General features: G+C 40.1%; 1 protein-coding gene across 1 annotated transcript in view; it reads right to left on the bottom strand.

The window, feature by feature from the left end:
- The window catches only part of LOC137296845 (cryptochrome-1-like), a 29,647-nt gene extending 6,463 nt beyond the window's left edge, over positions 1 to 23,184 (bottom strand). The window contains exons 1-11 of the mRNA XM_067828716.1: positions 23,081 to 23,184; positions 17,032 to 17,243; positions 15,820 to 15,959; positions 12,856 to 12,998; positions 11,773 to 11,948; positions 4,845 to 4,948; positions 4,243 to 4,383; positions 3,384 to 3,554; positions 1,555 to 1,695; positions 1,130 to 1,287; positions 693 to 886 (exon numbers count right to left, since the gene is read on the bottom strand). Of these exons, the coding sequence (XP_067684817.1) occupies positions 693 to 886; positions 1,130 to 1,287; positions 1,555 to 1,695; positions 3,384 to 3,554; positions 4,243 to 4,383; positions 4,845 to 4,948; positions 11,773 to 11,948; positions 12,856 to 12,998; positions 15,820 to 15,959; positions 17,032 to 17,188 (1,525 nt within the window). The 5' untranslated portion in view covers positions 17,189 to 17,243; positions 23,081 to 23,184. The remainder of the gene's footprint in view (positions 1 to 692; positions 887 to 1,129; positions 1,288 to 1,554; positions 1,696 to 3,383; positions 3,555 to 4,242; positions 4,384 to 4,844; positions 4,949 to 11,772; positions 11,949 to 12,855; positions 12,999 to 15,819; positions 15,960 to 17,031; positions 17,244 to 23,080) is intronic.
- Positions 23,185 to 24,298: the final 1,114 nt, after the last annotated feature.

Genomic DNA, 24,298 nt, shown 5'->3' with positions numbered 1-24,298 from the left:
CTTGGTTCCAGTAAATCCTATCTTTGTTGCTCAGCAGTGGTCACTGACCTTTGTGATAGGGGAAATAATAACTGCCATTTTGGTAAGGCTTGTTAGTTGCCAGTGGTAGTCATCAGTGGTAGTCCCCACTGGCAGCAGTGGTTGCTATGGTAACTATTTAGTTATATTTAGATCACATTTCAGCATCTGCAAGCACATGCACACCTTGGAACATTTAATCCACTCTTGGTTTGGCTTGTTGTTTCTAAGCACATTCATCCTTTGTTTGGATGTTTCAGAGGAATTTTTCATCTTTGCTACCTGACACTGATGAAATTCCAATTTTGATGCCTTGAACAAACTTAAACTCCATCCAGCGTTTTGGAGGAAAGTTGACATAGAAAAAGATTCTGAACAAGGGAGACAATCCTGACGTAGCTACGACAATGCTGCTCATAGGGCCAAGTGTCATGACATGGCTGAAATATTGCCCATTTAATGTTAAATTCTAATTCATTCACTTTTAGTTAGTTTAAAATCATCCACAGACACACTGTGATATAATATTCATATGACTTGATGAAGAACTAACTTTGTTTCAGTGTCTAGAATAACAGTTATCTTGGACTTAACACAATAACTACAAGGCAAATTGCAGTTCCTAATGCACTTGAGAAGTGAAAAACATGGCCAGAAAACATGAAAATGCATACTCTTGTCCTTGAGGACATGCATGACTGCCTCCATCATTTCCTTGTTCTTCTTGGACACCTTGCGATGGTCAACGATAGGTGATGGGTAATCCTTCCCGATCACACAGTTCGCCTTCTGCTGAACTTCAAGAGGGGCCTTCCATGGCTCATATAGAAACACAAGGGGCATGTCCTTCAACTCTGGGATGTAGCGTCTGAAATGTAAACCAATCCCTTAAGTATTCGTAAAAACTAAACAGAATTTACATTTGTTCACTTGTCGTGTGTAAGTCCTAAATGCATTTACTGCTTGTTAATGACAAAATCAACAAAGCTGTGAGAGGTCAACTTGAAACAGACACTGATGTTCCAACCGAAAGTTAATCCCTACATATACCACTTTTATCACTGGGCAGTTAGGTTATAATTACTTCACTGACACAGAACATCTGACTTACCTGACAAATTCTCCTGATGGATCAATACGGCGACCATAACCAACTGGACAAAAACATTTGGAGCACTGCAGAATACGTTCAAAGGCAGAGCTTGATACCCACATCCAGTTTCCAGCACACACAGACCAATCAGCATCAAGGAGGTACTTCAAAAATGTCTGAAATAAGACACTGGTTTCCATGACAGTGCAGGACAAAAGCTGAATACTGACTCACCTTGTATTATGAGAGACATGGAAACTTGTTCAGGCATCACTGACCAGTGAAATTGAACAATTTTACCTGAAGGTAAGATAATGTAGGATATACTGTCTTGAAGTATTTAGGATATAACATCTTAAAGTATTTAGGATATACTGTCTTTAGGATATACTACCTTAAAGTATTTAGGATATACCACCTTAAAGTATTTAGGATATACTGACTCTGAGTCCCTCTTCCCAGCTGATCCACAGATCGCCTCGAGTGAGGAAGCAGGCGACGGCATGGCGACACACATGGTGGATCCATCCCTCGCAGCGCAGTTGCCTCATACAGGCATCAATCCAGGGAAACCCAGTCATCCCCTGAAACACAACATCTCACCATATTATCTCAATCATCAGACTTGGAACTGGGTTCTGGCCAACATGTTGGTTCTGTATTGTTCTTCCCAGCATGCTGATATACAGTTGACAATACACAGAGGAACAGCCCCACCTGCAAGTCACTTCAGGTAATTGTTGCTGGCAGATGCACGAGGCCATGCAAGGGTATACATGGATATGCCCATTGAAATGGGATTCTGTCCTTTGTTGGTCACTTTGGTGTAGTATTTGGGCCAATGAAATTTTGTCCTGTGGGATATTGTCCACTTGGAATTTTGTCAATCTCCCTAGTGACATACTCAATAGCTCAACAAGAAGGGCACCCTTACACCTTACACAAACATTCATACGCATGCTATAAACAGGCTTAAAATTAATGCTCGTGCACAATCATCATCCATAAAGGTAAAAAGAACAAAATAAAGACTGAAGTTGAGACAAACATCATCATGTATGAAATACACCAAGTTTCACTGTTAATTATAGCCCATAGTTTCTGCATGTCAAATTTCAGTATGATATGTTGGCCATGGGCTGAGAGGGTGGATGCTTTCAGATCAAATCCCCTGCACATAGGCTGCAATAAACCCCCACACCCAGGCTGCAATAAACCCCCACACCCAGTTTGTGATAAACCCCCACACCCTGGCTGCAATATATCCCCACACCCAGGTTGCGATAAACTTCCACACCCAGGCTGCAATAAACCCACACACCCAGGCTGTGACAAATCCACACACCCAGGATGTGACAAATCCCCACACCCAGGCTGCAACAAACCCTCACACCCAGACTGCAATATATCCCCACACCCAGGCTGTGATAAACCCTCACACCCAGGATGCGATAAATGCCCACACCCAGGCTGCAATAGGCCCCCGCGCAGAGGCTGCAATAAACAACCACACCAAGGCTGCAATAAACCCCCATGCCTAGGTTAACCCCCCCCCCCCACCCCCGACACCCAGGCTGCAATAAACCCCTCCACCCAGGGATGTAAGTATAGCTATAACATTAATATTGATTATTTTAAAACCATCGAAGCTATAATACCTTCTTCAAACAACTGCCAACTAGTAAGTGCAGAAAAACAGCTTTAAAGTTTGATTTTTCCCTTAGATGCAATACATTTTTCAAAGTTAGAGTCTTCCTTTGCCTCCATCTAATTAATGTAATCTTATCTATTTTCACTGTTTCCGACAGAAAGCAAGTTTTAGAATGTACTTTGTGAAAAAAGATCAAAACTCATTTTATCAATTTTTCCCCCCTCCCAGCAGGAAAAATCCCTGCACCCAGTCTGCAATAAACCATTTCCAATTCTTATGAGCCCATGGACTATCAGAAATGACAGGTCATTGTTCAAAACCCAGATTTTCAACACGTCAGCCATTTAAAACACGACTGGGCCATAGCAAATGAGCTGCTGTGTTGCTTTCAGCAGTAGAGGGTAGCCCAGTGGTTAAATGCAATGTAAACAGTACTCTCTCACTTACTCATAAAGCCTGAGGTTTAAGATCTGTAGAAAATGGACAAATGAACTACTGACTGACAACATACAAGCACAACATTCATGTTACTCTCATTCAGGAGACCTACAACACAACAACAATTGTTGCATGAACGTTGGCGTCAGCTGACCTTGACACTCAGTCCTACTGAAAACATACCTTTTCCCATTTATTGAAAGCTTCTGGATCTTCTTTCCATGGTATGTTCAGACAGATAGGATTGTCCTTCATAGTGTTGTAAGCTATGTTGTTGACAGACATGGTGTAGAAATATTCCCGCCAGATAAGCTGAGATGTTGCACCTTCTGGGAGTGGCTTGTCTGGGCATACCTGAGCAAGTGAATATCATTTTATGCCACAGTACTGCTATATAAGCTATAACATACTGGTTTGAAAATATTGAAGTCTGGGAGACATAAAACACCTCAAGTAACAAGCATTGTCACTGGCACAATAATATTCAGCAAAACATATTGCAACTACACCTAAAACACTCCTAAACTGTCAGGTTTTACACAAGCCTTTTCCACTTCAGTAGCTAGGACTGCAAAAAGAACAATGATAAACATTCAGTGGTTGATAAGCCACACTCATGCTGGTTATCGCTTATGACAATATGAAGATCAATAAGCAGAGCGGAGTAATCTGTCAGTAAGTGATTGTAATCGTAAACTCCTGCAATAACAGGACACAATCATAATGTTGTGCAAACAAAACCGGTGCTGAATAATTCCATGATCAAGATGACAGCTGATACTTCCTGTTGAGACAAACACCAGTATATTGTTTACATTCCAGTCTCAGGAAATTGAACCAGTTGTTTATGTCTGATTTAACAAAAATAGCAATAAAGAAGTTCTAAAGTTGAATTTTTTTTATGTTTCCTTTTTGCTGAATAATGATAAGTCTTCTGGGCCTTACGATACTCCAAGTGGGGCCAACTAATTGACAGGTCTCAATCGCTCCAGCACTAGAACACACATAGTCATTTCAACTGATTTATTTATATAACACTTACTCTGAGATGAGCATCACGTATCTCCCAGTAGAATTTACGCACTGAGAGGCACCCATACCGCAGATGAGGACTCATGCTTAGAGGTGGGTCGACGATGTTGGGTCGGGCCTGGTTTGGCATGACAAACCCCATTTTGAAAGCCTGTTGATAAGTCAAAACATGCCATTAACTGACTGCGGTAATGACTGTGATGTATGACATATATTTTACTTGATACAATCACCACTACCACCATCATCATTGTCTGCACTCTCCTGCCACCATTATGACTATGAGAAGCACTACAGCTGTCAAGACATCACCAACAATACCTTTCATAATCACTACTACATTGCATCAGAGTGGTCACCTCATGACAATTACCACGTAACCAATAACCTCCGCACGATTATCACCTCAATACAATCACAGTCACCATCCAATCACACAAACCATCACATCACAATCGCCATCCCCTCACTCAGTCTTAAAACATTGTGATCACAATCAACATCACAATCGCCCTTCACCCTCTCAAAACATCCCCCCAGCTATTCTAACCACCAACTATCTTATCACAAGTGATGGCTCCTCTCCTTGCTGTCATTATGTCTGTAGCTCACCTTCTCCTCTACAGGGATTCTGCCTGCCAGAAGCTTTAAGGCCTGTGTCTCCCCTCCAATGTACTGCTTCTGACATTCCAGGACATCCTTCTCTTTCTCCACACCTGCAACAGGTCAACAAGTCAGCACAGCCCTGTAGTCATCACATGCCACATGACTCTTAACTTTTAAAAAATATAGATGGACAATAAAAGATGAAATGGAAGAACCCTGCAGGACCTACAGAGCAACCTGACACTTGGTCACAGATCAGAATGTTCGAATTCATCCCAACATAAACATAGCTGTACCCAACTGATCCATTAATATTACACATAATCACATGTCATGAATCTGTCAATTTATTCTGACTATGTCAAATGTTTTGGCATGAATACAGCAGTGAGTGAGATTAGTTTTATGCCACACTGAGCAATATTCAACTCTGTGGCAGCAGTATGTAAACAATAGAATCTGGAGCAGATAACCCAGTGATCACCAGTGTACGCATCGATCTACACAACTGGGATACGATGATATGTGTCAACCAAGCAAGTGACTATTTTGCAAAGTGGGAGGAGAATATTGAAAGGTTTTAAAGTTCTGTTCTGTTCAATTTCAGTTGAAATCAGAAATCCCAAACTACCAAAAGGCACCAGTTCACCACCAGACCTATCTACCTGCCAAGTTTAGTAAAGAAATATTGAACAGTTTTAAATTTCTGCTCCAAAAATGACAAATGTGCAGTTGCACATGCATGAAATGCACGTAGTGCATTTTAATACCCCCATGGTCAACATAATACTTCAGGATGCATCACTTGACCAAAAGGCTCAACACCAGTCTCTCATAGCCCTTACAATATCACACACCAACGTCATGTACATTAGTTTAATAAATATTGTTAAAATCTAAATATTTTAGCAGTGTCTATTCTAGGATGCGCGATTGTGCGGTTCACACTAATAATGATCAAATCTCCCCTCCTAAATACAACAGAGCGCGAACTGTCGCGCCTAGTATTTTGCTCCCTGCCTACCTTTCAAAAAACATACGAAAAAAGCTTTATATTGACAAGGAATGACTTTTTAAATCAGAGTCGGCCACAGAGTCAAGTTCGAGTGACAACATGTAAACATAACAGGGTAACCTCCCTTGGTTAAAACCACTATCCATAATGGGGAAACGACATTCCATTCATATCATTATGAAAACAGATCACATTTATCTATGTAGCTATGATTTGATTAATTAATTAATTGACGTTAGACTGTGAACTCTAAACATAGTTCATGTGTACAGTGCTTGCAAAACACAGTTTCGTCGATCTTTTGTAGAACATCAGTTCTTTTTAGCTTCCTTTTTGAAACAATATTATCACTTGAAGTTGCAGATGACAAATGAATATGAAATTCTTATTTACAACCGTTTGTGGTAATTTGGCATGAATAATGTCACGCTGAAGAATGAAAATAACTGTCTTTTTTTGCACAAAATACCACTGAGAAAGCAACAGTGTCAGCCACGTCTTCCCAGACCGATACGTCTGTTAAGGATACGCGTGAATCGAAAGGGGAGCAAAACCCAGAGACTGACCCCGGTCCCTCCGACTTAATAAAACCCAAACCAATTGATTTTCAGAAAAAATGGTTGAAAGAATGGTCATGGCTCTCTCAAAATGAGCTTGGTGCTATGATTTGTGACTATTGTAGCCAAAGTAAAATGAGCAATAATTTCACTGGTGGCGGCTGTAATAACTTTTGTACATCCACGCTATTTTGAAAGATGGTAATACAGGTATTCCCCCCTACATTTTCCAAATCCCCCTCCTTTTTGTGTGATGTGGTGACAAATCTCCCCTAGATATTCAGTTCTAGAATAGACACTGATTTAGATATTTAAATACTTACCTTACCATAGGACTATGCATATTACCTCAAACTTTCACTTAAACGAGATCAGACAGTCGTTGATCCGCCATTCCCCTCAATGGCTACCTCACGTATCGAGGAATGTATAGGCACAGAAGTGGCGTGATCTGAACTATGCAAGCACAGACCATTTAAAAATTTTTTTACTTCACTTTTACTGAAGACTGGTCCGAAGAGCCTAGAGAGGGGAGGAGCATCCAGCGTTGGGAGGGAAATCACCGTCCTATGGTAAGGTAAGTATTTAAATATCTAAAATATTTAGATCTTAACAAATTTCTAACTTACCATACCATAGGACTATGCTTTTGGCTTCGACAGTAGGTTGGCAGTGTCAGGCTCCAGAGGACCAATCCAACTACCAAGCACATGCAACTAAGAGCAAGACGCGAGAAACTAACTGTAATCAGGATCAGGAAGGCTTGAAAAAGGAAAACAGATAGTAACTCAAGGAACTCAAATGAAACCTACACATTCAACAATGTGCAGGTAAACCGTGAGACTAAATGGTAAGCTTAAGTGGGTACCTATTCAGCAACAGGCCGGGTGAGCTGCTGGGGAACCACCAATGGGCAAATGAGATCAGACCCTCCACGTCAACTGCCAAACATCACAAGTGACGGCTGGCGAAGACTGTCGATGACTTCCCATTAACACTGTTCCATCAACATATGGAGAGCCAACTTAGAGGTCAATTACTTGAGATTGTGAGGCTTCGTTGCAGTGAAACCACACAGTTTGGTATTGGTCTCAAATCGCATCCATTTATCGATGCATATAAGATGCGAGTAGATCCATGTAGAGCTAAGTTGACTGCCTTCACAGCTCTAGCCGGATATCCTTTATGTTCCAAGCAGGCTACGATGTGATACAAATATTAAGCTGGAGCTATGTCTGAGTACTCATTTGGTGTGCGGATTGATGAGTAAGTTCTACCATTCTGGGAGTCTCACAGTCTCATTTTCTCCTTAGCCAGTAGGCATGACCCAAGTCCGACACAGCATCATCGTCTATTTATCCTTCCAATGGCTTCCGGAAGGAAGACTAGAGGCGGGAACACATAGGCGTTCATTCTTCAAACAAGATGCTTGGAGCAACTGTTGCCAATGCAAAAGGATCTGGTACTGGAGAAACAAACGTAGATATCTGTTGAACCTGGTAGGAAACAGGTGTATTTGCCATGATCTGAATGTCTAACTGATGAGACGAAATGCCTCACTGATGTATCCACTCTGTTGGAGATGGTTGTGAAGGACTCAAGACAACGTCTGCCAAGATATTGCATACACCTGAGATAGGCATGCTTCATGTAGAAATTCAAGTTGTCGATGAAGTTGAAAGACTAGCAGTAGTAGCCTGTGAGATCATGTTGATCTTAGACTGTTTATGCAAGCGGTGTGGTGTTGACCAACAGTAGCCTGTCCCTCAAAGCAGTCAACCAATGTCGTACTATGTATATCTCCAGGTGGTTGACATTGAAAGTATGTGTGCTTGCCGAAATCCCCCCTGCAACCTCGTTGACCGGGTGGGCACCCCAACCTTGTAGCAACGTATCTACATAGAGATGACTGTTGTAGTTCATATCTGTCAAATAAGTCTAGCAATAACATAGCAATGGGCGTAGTTGAAATCTTATCTGACAGGTCAAATGCTGAGGTGAGTAGGCAGAGGGGACACTGCCACTGTCATAGTGGTAACGGAGAGGGCAGGGCTTGCGGTATTCATGGCTTGAATCTCAACACCACGTGTTGCTAAGATTGTATCAGACACAACTCTGACTTCATCAATCTACCGACAATGTGATACCGTTCTGTGGATGCCATAGTCGTTGCTGCACGAATGTTTCAATCAGTTGAATATTCATGAAGAGGTAATACGAACAGGTACAAGCCTTATCTGTAATGAAGACTTTGGTACCTGAGACACTTTGTCATTAAATCATCAAATAGTAAGACATGAGCGAGCTGTCCTTCGTGTGAAGTCTACTTACAGCTGTCATAATTATGTTGCTGTAGACACCCAGAAACACATACAACGCTGAATCAGCTGTAGAGGACCACTTCACCTTGTGAAGACAATCAAATGTCGCAGCCTATCCAACATTAAAAAGATTGTTTACATCTGTAGATGACTATCTGACAAGCGGACACTAGCAGCATTCTGCACAGGGCTTTGACTTTGAAGACCAATCACATTGTAGATGTGATGTCACCGGTGTTGAAGTCGAGAGATCATCGTGAAATCTTGTGCAGTCGGTGATTCCCTCGGTAGCATTTGGTCTTATCCAAACTTCGTCACTGTTCGGCTTGTCCCAGAAATACACGAGTGAGTACGAGTATGGAAGACTCAGTAAACGCTTCATGGCTTGCCATGAAAGGCAGCACCTATGGCTTCAAAGGTTGACAATGGCACCATGGTGTTCATGAGCTCAGCATTCTGACAGTAAATTTCAAGAATCTTTCCAACGAACAGCAACCGATAGGTGAAAGGAGCTTGTAACAACTGTCACTCTACCTGCCACAAGCAAGGGTTAAAAAATCCTGAGCAGCACACCTAGTCATAGCCAACGGCCCACGCAAATGAGCCAGCAGGTCATATAGCACCTTGCCTTGCCATTGGAATGAGGATGCACAGTGGTCAATCCTAGACAAGTTATCTTCAGCGAAATAGGCTAAAATGTCCTTTCCAGTTGCAAGCAGCTAGAGTCTTAAACAATGTAAGACGATTGGAACAAACTCGACAAACACTTGAGGTACCAATCATAAGCAGCCCAACTGTCGGTAAGGTCTAAGCTGTGAATCTAGCATTCGCACTTGCGCGACTTTAGAGCTTTGTTAATTGGATTCAGTGACAGCATGAAGAAATCCGCTGACGTTATAGCATGCGCCACTATAGAATGAGGGGGATGCAGAAACTCCAGGGAAAGCTTAACAGCTTTCGGAGATATCATGTTAGCTGAAGGCAACGGGCAATCTGGCAGTCTGTCCGCAATCCTGGACTCATAAATGGCAGAAGAGGGAGTGAGGGAGGTACCCCTGTCATCAATATCTTCCAGCTTGTCTTTATTATAATCCAGAGAGAAAAAAAAACGCTCTTCAGCGTTGTCCCAGGACACAGCCAGCATATCTAGTCGCTGTGAGGATGCAGCTGGTCCTGAACGTTGAGGTACCGAAGCCAGCTGACTGTCTTTCCTAAAGTTGTAAGAAGTATCTGCAGAACGTGAGCGGAGAAGGCAAGGTAAGCGCCAGGGAGATCTAGACCTGGATTTATGATGGTGCCTCCCACATGTGAGGGACACAGAACGCCTCTCTTCATCTGTAGAGTATTCAGTAGAATGGGATTTGGACCTTGAGCAGCAGCGATGGCTATGATGAGGACTCTGAGACTGAAACTGGGGGAGCTGGATCACGATCTCCTGGAACACCAGGAGCATTCAGCTTCTACACACTGAGCACACTCTTCCGCAAGCTGGCGCTGTAAGTCTTCCTCCCAGACGGGGGTACATGAGATGAAGACACTGAAGATATGCGGTAGCCCAAGCTCCGACAAGCAGATGGTGTAGGCATCGGTGTGGCATAGGTAGAAGAGGCATCGGCACTGATACCGGTGGTGGGTCCAACAAGTTCACCGCTGTGGTAGGGAGAGGTGTACAGGCGCCGGTTCTTAGGACACGATGGCTGAAGCAAGGGTCAGCGCTGACGTTGACATTGTCTTCGGGGTCGGCACAGACACTGGGGCTTACGACACAATGGCTGAAACAAGGTCAGCGCTGGCGTCTGCGTCGTCGGGCTCAGGGCAGACATCGGCGCTGGGATGTAGACGCTGGCACTTACGACATGATGGCTCAAGCAAAGTCGCTGCTGGCATCTGCATTGTCGTTGGATACATAGTGGAGACATGGGCGCTGGTGTACAGACGTCGGAGCTTAAGACATGACGGCTGAAGCAAGGTCAGGGCTGGTGACAGAGTTGTCGTTGGGGTCGGTGCAGACATTGGTGCTGGGGTGCAGACGCTGGCGCTTATGACACAATGGCTTAAGCAAGGTCCTGGCGTCTGCATTGTCACTGGCGTTGTGGTCGAGGTTGGCTCAGACATCGGCATAAACAGTGGAGACATCAGCAGTCACGTTGGCGCTGGTTCCAACAAGATCTCCGCCGTAGTTGGGGGAAGTACGGTCACCGGTGATGAAGACACGATGACTGAAGCAAGGAACGATGCTGGCGTTGGTGTCGGGGTGGCAGTGGGTAAGGCAGTACCTGATGATGGTTTCAACAAGGACCTCTTCTGCACTTCCAGGTGACCATAAGAGCGTCGGGGTGAGATAAGTCCATATAAGCGTCCAAACGTTGAGGCTCCGGCGAATGCCTAACAGGTGTAGACTCCTGGTTCAGTACTTAGAAAGAGGACGATGGTCAAGAGTCTCTGTTAGGGAAGACTGTGAACCCAAAGATGAAGCCAGGGGGACAACATCTGTCTTTGCTGCGTGATCCGCTTCTCGAAGCAAAGATGAAAGCCTTGAAAAATGGCGACGGAGATCGGTGCACAGTGGTGATAGTGCTCCTTGACTGTACACGCAATCCAGGCACTAAGGGAGAGTGTCCTTGGCTGATATTTGCATTCTGCAGACAGTACAAGCTGTCATTCATACACTAAAAAATGCAATACATCTTGAGATAATCAAACTGTAAAGTATGTTTAGCTCAGCGATAAAGAACCCCATTAGCAAATAATGGGAAACACCCCTATAAAACAATAGGCACGCCCAAATAGGCGAGGACAGGGACAGTGACAACCAAGTGTTAAAAAGACCCCAGTAACTATATTACTAGCGAATCAAAAACACGTCTGCACTCGAGGACTCTTGAAGTAAAAGTGATTTTTGAATGGTCCATGCTTTACATTCATCGATACATGAGGTAGCCATTCAAGGGAATGGCAGATGAAGGACTGATCTTGTTTAAGCGAAGCTTGAGGTAATATGCATAGTCCTATGGTAAGGTAAGTTAAAAATTATGTCCTACCAAATTGCTCCACAGTAGGTATACAGAATCGGTTGTTGTGGTCTGGAGCCACTGGGAGGTTGATTCCAGTGAAGTCTGGGTCCGCCACTGGTCTGGGAGGAGGTCCCAGAATTGATGTCACCTGGTTGAAAAGGCCAAAGGTCACGGGAGGACAGCCCTTGTTCAGCTCAATCACTCTGAAAAAGACCCCAGAGAGTTGGAATAATTAATATTGCTTTGAACACTAGTGTCCTAACCTGTTATATGTATTTCATCAGGTGAAGGTGGAGGGATAGTGTGCGCCACAGGTGCAGCTCAACTTAGAAACTGTCAAATGTGACAAAGAGTGAGAGAAAGAAAAGTGAAATCAATGCTAAATTGGATTTAACATCACACTTAAGACTATTTTGCTCATATGATGATGTGCCTGCATATGTATGAATGGCTGCTTGTACTAGCCCAGACTTTAGATGGTCCTATAGTGCCCTTTCACTGAGATACCATGCTGCAGTTAAGCATGAATACACCACCCAGACACATACAACTGAGTCCGAGCCAACCAGTCCATGTTGTACCTATTAATCATATTTTAATGACTTTTGTTATGATGCCAACAGGGATCACACCAGCGACCTTCGGGTGGATGTTCTAACCACTACAACACGAAAGCAGAAAGAAAGACAGACAGAACACAGAGAGGAATGAGACCAGCAACCGGTGGTTTACATCCAACTTTCATCACAAATCTCTCATACATTTTTCTTTTCTTATTAAATAGAGAAACACTGTCAAGGTCTCGGTTGGCAAAATACAGTCAAGTCTCGTTAATCCAATATTGCCTGTTGCACAACAAATTGTCTGATTAACAAGGATGTCAGACTAAAAACCAGAGACTAAATTATGTTTATTTAGTTTGCAACCAACAAAAGAATCAGATAAAAGTCGATTGTTGGATAAACAGAGGTCACATTAATGAGACTTAACTGTACTACCAAAAATAAATTTTGTAATTGATAATATATACCTCAATTATTTATGTAACAGTACAGTACTAAGTAAGTCTGAGTTTACACCTTAGCAACTTATTCACAATCTCCAACTTACTCTCTTGGGTTCCACAATGTATGGCCAATCTCTTCAATAAATTTAATCTGGTTTCCCTCACAGAAATCTTTGACCTTCTTGTCTCGCTCAAACCAAATGGGCTCAGTGTCCTGTTCAAATGCAATCTGGGTAATTCCCCATTCCTGAAAAATAAAATGAAAACAGGCATACTCATATCCTTGATTTACAAGCAAAACATAATCTTTTACTTGTGTACTTAATTTACAGAAAAGATCAGCTCTCTGTGCCTTGTGATTTCAGATACGACACTTGTATAATATCATCTACTATTTCTTCACCCTTTTCAAATATAACAAGAACGAAATGTTATCAATATCACCCCCAAAGGCAAAATACTCTTCATGAAAATGTCAGTTAGTTATGACTAAGTAAAATGTTTAGGTGTGTATACAGCAGTGAGTGAGTGATTTTAGTTTTATGCTATACTCAGCAATATTCCAGATGTCTGTAAATTATATAATCTGGTCTAGATAATAGTGATCAACAGCATGAGCATCAATCTGCACGTATGGGATACAATCACGTGCCAATCAAGTCTGTGATTGCATTAGAAAGTGGAAGGAGAATACTGAAAGGTTTTAGTTCTCTTTCGGAAAGAGTATTTCTGCAGTTAACCATCTCATTAATGTCAGCATGTTTACTCTGATTTGTGTTCAGACTTATAAAAGCTGAATTTAAATCACTTGACACACAAATAAAAATATGTACTTTTGAGAACATATTTATCAGACAACCTCATTCATACTACTGGCTTGTCTCAGCACTAACTCAGGGTATTTGTGGCAGGCTGATAGAGGATCCAGTCACGGACCCTTATGGGCTCTGAAAAATAGCTCTCATCCAGAATGAGATAATTGTTCTAGAGACTTCTGATGTTTCATCTGCCCTTGATAAATGGATAAGTAACGATGTTGTCCTTAGAAGGTAGGTGTAAAAAAGCTCTAAACTGGCATAACAACAATCAGTCAGCATACAAATCCAAACACAGCACATACACAGTTCTTGTGTACATCCATAACGATATAATGACTGCAGCCGGACATGATCAAGTTTCTCTTCTGATATTCCTGAACTTATCAACAGTCTTTGTTCAATGCCACTGAACACTGTATCCTCTCCAGACAGTCAGAGCCCAGCTTTGGACTCACAGGAATGGTACTGCTGTGGGTAAAATCATATATTTACTCTCAGACAGAGTCAGTAAAGATCGGTGACAAAACTTTAATACCATCAATAGTTTGTTATGGAGTGCCACAGTGTCTCCCTGTGGTGTGGAGTTCAGTGATGTACATGTCAGGTCAGGTCTCAACTTACTATTTGCCAGCAGACAGAAGAACCAGTAAAGCAGTACAGAACACTGTAGGAAGAATGTACAGTCTGTGCCTGACGGCTGTGTGAAGCACTTAAAAAATGTCAGAGAATTGGATGTTACATATGAAAGGGTTTTCATAGATCCCTTCATAGCTGATGACTTCATCTTTGTGATAGTAAACGCCTTTAAGAAGGAGTGCATCTTTGTGATAGTAAACGTCTTTAAGAAGGAGAGCATCATTGCGATAGTAAAAGAATTTACGAAGAAATGCATCTTTGTGGAAGGAGACAATTTGGAAGAAAAGTGTGTTTTTCCATCACTGACAAGCCTGCGAACTCTGGCAAGGGTCATATACAGCTGCTGGAGATATCTTTCATACTTATTGAAAGACAAACACAACATGTAATGACAATAGCAAGCGCTCTGGTGGGGAGTTTGGGTTACCCCTCTTCTTCTATGTCAAATCCTATCACTTCATTTGAGGACAGATGTTTTTCTGACATTTTTTTGTTTTTTTCGTGTATGTTATCTCTTATGGTGACACAGATCATGAAGATCCCCTTCTCTTCTTGTCAAACTCCATGTCCTATACTCATACAGGTAGACTTTTTTACATCTATAAATCTCCACTAGTATCCCGAATGCATCTATAGCTGGGCCAGATTACCAGAATTGAATTATCTCCCTTTGATAGCTCCATCTTCTCTCAGTAGCCTGCCGGATCAGCTGTTACAACCGAATTTGCCAGTGTCAACAAAGATGTGGGCTGCAGATGCTTGGGTTTGGTTGTTGAGTGACTCGGGTTTAAGGGAAGAATCATACAGACAAATTGACAGATCTCAAACCTTTTAAATATTTATGTAAGAACTCCTTCTATTTGTTTAAGGTACCTCTGCAACAACTGTGTCCCCCAGTTTAATTGGATACATAAGGGAAGCGAAAGGGAGTTATGATAGCTGCCTTGTGATTGGTATGCTCAACTTACCAGCATAGACAACAATGGCAGGTGATAAAATTATCAGATCTATCCAGGATACTAGTTATGATTTATTGGAATGTATACCCTGGAGATTAAGGAGGATGGTCAGATGGGTGAAAATCACAATCTCAAGTATAATGTTTTAACATTTTGTACACATTTTAACGATGAAAACAGGCACTCTAATAAAAATAAAAAATAGGAATATTTTAAGTTGAATCCAAAACAATATATAATGATAAGATGTGATAAAGGATCATTTGAACCCAAAAATGTTGTTCATTTTGACAGAATTGTTGAGATAACACAATAAATATCTCCCAACAACCTGCTGGCGCAAAATCTGACACTTGTGCCCCTGCATGGGAAAAAAGCTTATTTGGGTGACATGTTTTTCAGATAGTGGAGAACAAAGCACAGGAAGTTTCAATTACAGAAGGCAACAAGAGACAAGATTTTAGCATGAGACTGGATAAGGAACAAATATTATTCTTTGAGAATATTTTTAGGGAAATCCATTTATCTTCTCCCAAGACAAGCAACACATAAGAACAAATGTCATTAACCTGCATCTGAAAGAAAACAATCAGTAAACACATTACATACCACAAAATCTTAGATAATTCAGAACAATTAACAAACACCTACAAACCTTCTTCATTTGGGAGAACACTTCAACAGGTTCGCCATGAAAGACATAAAGCCGTGAGCCATACTTCTTGCATGTCTGGTCAAGGTCGTGAAGACACTCCAGCAAGAAGGTCATCCGAGGATAAGCAATCAGGGACGTTCCTGTAACCATTGCCACAACAGTAAATGACATGACCTGGTTCACTGAACATGTGAGAGTCACGAAGAATTTTTCCTTTTGGAGAAAAGTACATCAGAAAAGTAGAGGTACATAAACTTGAAACTTAAAGGAATAATCAGTTACTTGGGAAATGTGAGTTAAGTTTTATGCCACACTCAGCAATACTCCAGCTAGATGGCAGTGATCTGTAAATAATCGAGTATGGACCAGACAATCCAGTGATCAACAGCATGAGCATCGACCTACACAATAGGGATACGATGACATGAGTCAACCCAGTAAGCGAGCTTGACCACCCGACCCTGTTAGTCACCTCTTATGACAAGTATGGGTTACTGAAAATCAGTTCTTACTCAGACTTTCAAAGGTTACTTGAGAAATGAAACTGAGTGCTAAGGCTTAACATTTTGTCAACAACTCATTCAGTGGGGCCTGGCTGAACAGATCCATAATAGGGGATATAATCAATGAGAAAAGTTCATAATGAAAAGTGTGTCATGGATAACATTGTACACAAACTATTGCTATGAAATACAGTATTTATTCCCTCACACAATACACAAAGCTACAAGTTATGTTGAAGATGGTGCTTTGTTTGTAATCCATGCATTAACAGAAAGAATAACATATGCATACAACATGCTTCAAATGCCATTATTATATGTGGTTACCGTGGTTATTCCAAGAATCAGTAGTTTAATTCAATTATTAACATACTCAGAGATGGTGTTCGGAAGAGGGAAGTTTTTGTCGTCATTCACTTATCACTTGTTTCAGTCAAAATTGAAGGAGAGACCTGGCGTGGATCCAGGATTTTGTAGAAGTGGGGTGCCAATAAATCATCAAGTCCAAAGTGTAGGGGCAAAAGCTCCTCAGGTGAAAATTTTCAGGGTAGAGTGGGGAGGGGTGTGCACCCCTGCACCCCCCTTTGCCCGCCCCTGCAGACAATCATTTTATCAGAAACATTTATTTTAAATCAAACAAAATTCAATAGAAGAAATACATAAGCAGGAAGACAAAACAGCCTTGACTCTCAATCTCATGAGTTCTTACCAGCCACTTTTCCATCAAATATAAAGACAGGGTAAAGTGTCTTCGTTGTCTTGAGAGCTTTGATTAACGTGGGGTTGTCATGGAAACGAAGGCCATGCCTGAACCACATAGCAGTGACATGCTTTCTGCAGTTTTCATCTTCCATGTTGTAGTCCATGGCACCAGGTGACAATCTGACAATACCTGGTTTCAGGTTTTAATGAGCCCACACTCTGAAACAGAAAAACATATACCTGGTTGGAAAACAGTTACTATGGTTACAACCCATGATTGGCATATGTGCCATTAGCTTATAATCATAATTATGACATGCAATCATCCAATTCATGAAGCTAGATCACGAACTCATTTGCTCTTACAACCAGTCTATATTTCAATATGGTTTCCCATATGGTGTCACTGCAAGGGGTTGAGAAATTGTGTGCAAACATGATAGAAAAACTATGAATTACATATGTATGCTTCACACAAAATAAAGACGCTTTATGAAACAGGAATACAAGGTTCAGAAGCTCATCTACAATAAGTGAGTTAAAGACTTACTTAAAGACATAGGTAAAGACAAAGTCAAAAACAAAGACAGTTAAATACCAACCTAAAGACATAGTTAAAGACAGAATGGTAAGAATTAGTAAAACAAACTGTTAAAGTTAACGATATACTAAAAGACAAAGTCTGTAGACAGTTTTATCAAGTATGGCATGATGTTTTATCTAAATTATCTCTTAACATTTCACACAAATTCTTTATTACAAATCACATGTTTTTCAAGCTAGGTATATTTCGTGAGATTTTATCTGGCCTATATAGGTGTCACCAAAACAATGCATTCTGGGATTTGAATGCATTGTTTTACCATCTCTGATATTTATCAATAATCCTTCAATATTAGGTACCATGGAAAATGGTAAAATGTCAAAACATAAGGTATTTCTGATGAGCCTAATATTGAAATGACTCTTAAAGTAATTTTCCTATGCCTAAATTGACAATGCATGGTATCAGAGACCAGATTATTACCTAGCGAATTCACAACTGTCAAGTGTATGGCAATACATGATGTATTTTGTGTTTGACTCAAGCTTCAAGGTCAGTCCAGATACAAAAGAGCTGATGCTGAAGTAACGTTCTCAAGCTGTACCTGTGTCTGTGTTGCCAAGTATGACTCAACAGTGTGTTAAATTATATCAACATTGATATTTACATAAAGACTATAGAAAAGATTGCAATCATGTGTTATTTCAGTTTTCATACATTTATTTTACATAATTCATGAATGGCTGTTTTTCTTAAAAAGGACATCAATATGTAGCCAGACTATTTAATGCAGTTTTGGACAAGGTCTGAAGCAGCATAATCATGGAGAAACAGAACCACACTAGACCAGTTTGTTGAATGGTGACACACTGACATAGACTGCAACAACCTGATCAAGTAATAAGACAACTAGGCATTAACGCAGATTAGGTCTGTCACCAAGGTAACAAGACAAGATTACCATAGACTAATATCATTGATTCCACACGAATGACAAGGGACAGTCATTCTAGCATAATTGACTTGCTTGTGATTACACATTCACCAAAAAAAAGAATATCCAATATTAATAAAGTGACCTTTATTTCTCAAAAACAAATATCCAATCTATTCAAAGCAAAGAATTTCACTCCGATATAGATATTTTTGGCTTTTGAGATATACCACCTACAAATGTACCTTCTTATACTTCAGACTTAAACTCTATGACTAGTCAGTTACTTTTTTTTGTCAAATTAAAGATAAATATGTATTCTGTTGAAGGACAATAGACTTTCTTTACCTCAGGCTTTCATAATCAGGTACTGTTAAGTGGGAACATTTGTGTCTGGTGAAAAATGTACATGAAAATTAAAAGTTTCATTCTAAATCTGTTGCTGTAAAACATGCACCATAATAAGTCCAAACAATTCCTTTATCAAGATGTCACATGTTGGAACTCTAAGAAAACCACTAATTCCTTAACTGCAAAACAAACGACATGATCAGAAATGTCAAATTGACATGTCTCTGTTACAGAGGTTGTTATTTGACATGATGTTCCCAAATACATACATAAATATGAATCACTACCATTAATATTGATGCAATAATTCAGAAAAGGGCAAAGACACTGTAATTCTTAAAGCTACAAAGCAACATATATATACTGTAGCTTGCAACACGTTACAGAGTTACACTAGAATTTGAACTTGAAACATATATTAATACAGTCTGTTTTATCAAAATTAGACAAACATAACATCCATTGTGTGTCCATAGACATGTGAAGCATGTGCAGAACCCTGTGAAATAATGTCCGCTTTGGTATATAGATACACTAACAGCTAGTCTCTGAAATGAACATATTTCACTGAAAAAAACGTTCATAGTGAAAAAACATAATATAATGAAATGGAGCCATGAGACTTTCTTCATTTTCTGAAGCTAAGGAAATCTAGACTTGCCACATTTTCTAGACTTGCGTGGGCTTTCTTGGATATATACACTTCAGGGTCTGTACGACAGACTAGTATATAGATTACTGTTATAGAGGAAATAAGTTATGGAGCTTAGGGTTTTTTCCATCACAGATATCAAATTACATGACCTGTCCTCATGTGCAAGTTTTAAGTTATAGATTTTAAGTCCTCTTTCATCAATTATTTATTGAATAAATTTGGTCTTTGTTAAATGAATAATTACAGGATTAAATACGTGATTTTATTAGCTGTCATTTGAGGTATTAAATGGAATGAGTGAGTGAGTGAGCGAGTTTAGTTTTACGCCGCACTCAGCAATATTCCAGCTATATGGCAGTGGTCTGTAAATAATCGAGTCTGGACCAGACAATTCAGTGATCAACAGCATGAGCATCGATCTGCACAAATGGGAACCGATGACATGTGCCAACAAAGACAGCGAGCTTGACTGCCTGATCCCATTAGTCGCCTCTTACAACAAGCAGAGTTGCTCATATTGCACGATATCATTTCAATTAGGATCATAACGTGACTTTACCTTTACTTTACCATGAAAGCTTATTTGTATGAGATTTTATTTTGTTTTCAAAACTTGTGCTTCATTTGCAGTTGAGTATATACTATTCACAGTGTTCAGTAGGGCTGAAACAGGTACTGGAGTACGAGGTGGGTAGCAGCATTACTCAAGCAGTAAAATACTACTTCAATATTCCTTCAAGAAGTATTATCTCCCCTCTAACTCCATGTGTAGTTGCGTCTGCCCTAACATGGCAGACAATCATGCTCCAAAGTTTAGAGTTTAAACTTATGTCACTTATTCACACTAGTAGATCATGCAATTATTAATCAGTTTGAAAATAAATCACAATCTAGTACATGGTGCTAATTAAGTAGGCATGGGTCCAATGCAAATTTCCTATTCAAAGGCTCTCAATGATTACATACATATAACATAACAATACTTAGGTTGTCAGATAGGATCATTATTTTTTAAGAACACACCTTGACTGCTTAAAATCCTACCTGTAATCAGAGTTCAAAAACACCGATGCCCCCACTTCACAAAGCTATTGTATCATTACAATTGCTGTATGTCACCTATACTGTGACATAGACTGACAGTCAAAGCGCTGTGAGAGCTTTGTAACAAAAGGCCTTATCAAATGCGTTTCTGGGCCCCTATATCCCCATAGACAAATGATAGAAGACTTGATCGCCACATGATTTTGGCTAACCTACTTCACAGTTTCAATGACGAGTATCCAAGTACTCAGCAGTAGTTGAAGGCGAGTAATCGAGTACTTTCTATCCAGTTCAACCCCAGTGCTTAATTTATAGAACACTGCAACAATCATGTCTTGGCATTTGACAACATGGTATTGTGCATGAAGACGCCTATCACATCTACAACTGTGTGTCATACATGTTTATGACATGAAACAGAGCTTAGTGTATTTTTATAAATGTTCTGCTCTGAGGCAGTTTCAGTTGCCATGGCAACAGCACATTATCTCTCAGGAGTGCCTTGACATGTCTAAAAGTGATACAATGCATGGAAACAGAATAATACAAAAATACATCAATGACGTGTGTATTACTGATCCCAGTATCATGGGCCAATGAAAGAAGATGTGGTAAGATTTCTTCAAAAGACAAGATAAGGAAACATCATGAACTGTATATGGTTAAAGATTGAGTGAGTGAGTGAGTGAGTGAGTGAATGAGTGAGTGAGTGAGTTTACACTTACACTGCTTTAGCAATATTCCAGCAATATCATGGTGGGGGACACCAGAAATGGGCTTCACACACTGTACCCATGTGGGGATTCAAACCCAGATCTTCAGCATGATGAAATAACACTTCAACCACAAGACTGCCCCATTGCCCCAAATTTTATAAAACACTGAAAGACCTAAAATGTGTTCACACCAACAAAATATAAACATGATTATTTAAACACTAGAACTGGGTGACCTATCAAATACCAAATGTAAAGGTTAAGCTAAAAGTGTGTTGAGGAAGTTATTTCACATGGCGATATATTCTTAGGTGATTATGTACAGGTACCAAAATAATTATAAAAGCCACAAAAGATTTACTCATTTCTCCTGAAATGAAAAAGTCCTAGTTTCCTAGCATTCCAACACTTGAACACATCAGGTAATATGTCTGACACATGCAAGACATGGTAACATAAAATATCAAATATCAATATACAACATCAGAACATGAATGAAATCAAAACCTTAAATTTCGGCTGTTTTTTTTTTTCAAAACATGAAATAATCACTCACAGCCACAAGTTTAAGAAACAATATATTTATTGCATGAAAACCACACCAGGAGCATTACCCAAGCACAGATCATTGTTGCTGGACAACACTAGATCAGTGATGTGGACTGATATAACTGACAAGGTCTGAAACTGCTGCAGCCAAATAATTACCTATTTAACAAATACCGCCAGCAACCTATTTTGCCAACATGTCAAACTTGTTTTAAAATACTACTGTTGTAGCTATGAGATAACTTGTAGCAGCAAATCTGACCAGAATCGATACTATGAGTTAAAGCAGTCAATGTGTTAACAAATACGTACATATCATGAAAACCTGCAAATGTAAGAGTTGGATTTCCTAAAAACTGCAAGAACAGTTCATCTTCATTTGCCCTGAACCCTAGCCTACAAACTATGTTATCATCCATTTAAAATGGCCAACTGTTTAATTGTTTGAAGGTGGACAAAATAGGTTTTGAATCAAATATTTGAATAGCATTTGGGTTGGAAAAATGTACTAACTCATGTACATAATTATCATTGCAGAATTTAATAGCTACATTTTGAGCAGATATGAAATGAATTCCTTGTTTATTTGCAGTTTGAGGCAGAGACTTCCAAGTAGCCGACAGACAAGTACGATACCATTGATTGATTGTCTGAAATGAAAACGAACTTGTCCTGGCCATCTGGCAAAGGGATATTTTAGCCCCTGCAAATACTTTTGGATGACCCCCACCAACGACACATTTTCTTCTACTCTGTAACATCTTCTGGTTAAATTATTCTTCTACATGATCATCAAGACACACAGAACTACACTATACTACCATGTTTGATAGGCACTTAGAAGTTGGTAGGGCATTACCGGACACTTGATATCGATGTGCTGACTATTCTTGGCTGATACTTTTCCCTTCCTCGGATGAATGATGATGAAGGGGCAAATATTAGCCCAGAAACAATGACGAAGTTGAACATATTAAGTGTTTTGTATTTCCCCTGTACTACATAATTAAGCATCACTGACACTGGCGTGCATGTGAACTACGTACAACGTATGACATTTTGAAACAGCTACATGTAAGTGTCGTGAGATATCTTGCTATACATACTACCTAGGCTATATAAACTATAACTAGAGAACGAGCAGATTTAGTAAAAAGAATGCCATTTGTTTTCAACAGGAAATGCAGTGTAAATATAGTCGGTCACCCAGCTAGCAGATACATCCCATTGTAAGACACGTTCATGTGATAACATGTTTCTTACCGCGTATCAAAGTCGCAGCAACTGTGATCCTCAGAAGTCTTACTTCCTATGACAGCAACACAAACTCCTCCGCGATCAGTGCTAAGGATGTCACGGCAATGTATAAAATCCGGATCCTCGACAAACTATTGGTTTGTACAAATGTTGGAATATAATATCTCAACACTGAAAATCGGATCCGGATTTGGAGCGTCTTATCATGATCAAATGATCAAATGATCCTTTCTCTGTCTCTGATACGAAACTTGATTTTGTTAATCACTTGCGCTGGCAGGTAAGCATTCAAACAGAAGTAAATGCTGCTCATCGCCCATGAGTGACAATACATATATTGATGCCATTTGTTGCGAGGAATTTAGGCCACTGAGAATTGGTGAGGCTCAAAATGTTTCATTCTGAAAAGAATTTCAGTAAAAAAAAACTATCTGTTTTAAGGGGGGTTTTTTTGGGTTTTTTTAAAAAAAAAAAAAAAAAATGCCGTTAGACAAACATACAGAGCTAAAATGAAGTTCGGGGGTTAAGAGATTCATTTAAAAGCCACTTGCCAGTTGCCTCGGGGCACACTAATTTTCCACTTGCCCTGATTTTTATGACATAATCATGATGATGAAATTGTGACAGAATAAATTAACAAGGTATTAGATTTTAATGTTTACTGGACTGTTTATCGAAAAGACAAATAGCAAAGAAAGTTAGCCCTACTTTATTATCATTGCGAAATTTAATAGCTACATATTGAGCAGATATGAGATGAATTCACGTGTTTTTTAAAGACTGAAATCATTTGCGGGAGTTATCTAGTAGCCCACGAACAAGCAAGAAACAATTATTTGATTGCCCGAATTGAAAGCTGACTTGTCTCGGGCGTCTGGCGATGAGATATATTAACCCCCTTCAGTTAAACATGAATAAAAGAATTCTCGGAAATGTTTTCAGAATGAGCGTAGGCTCAGTCTATGTAAACTCGTTACACTCCACCACTGAGTCTAACAAAACCTTATGGGAGGTCGCATCAGGTAACCTTTGAGATTGACCAATGAGAACACGGCTTACCAAATCGCGAAAGTGGACATTCGCCCATACCTTACGAACTTTTTATCTCGAAAAGGTTCGCACCCGAACGATTCCGAATGCTATTTAGTGTACGATCCATCCCGGGTGATGACAACGGTGAGTAAACAGTCCCTGAAAATAGTGTTTTTGGCAATATTCAAGGAT

The sequence above is a fragment of the Haliotis asinina genome, chromosome 1 (genome assembly GCF_037392515.1).
Source record: "Haliotis asinina isolate JCU_RB_2024 chromosome 1, JCU_Hal_asi_v2, whole genome shotgun sequence".
Taxonomy (NCBI): Eukaryota; Metazoa; Mollusca; class Gastropoda; order Lepetellida; family Haliotidae; genus Haliotis; species Haliotis asinina.
The sequence above is the reverse complement of the archived record's forward strand: the minus strand, read 5'-3'. Positions and strand labels throughout refer to the sequence as shown.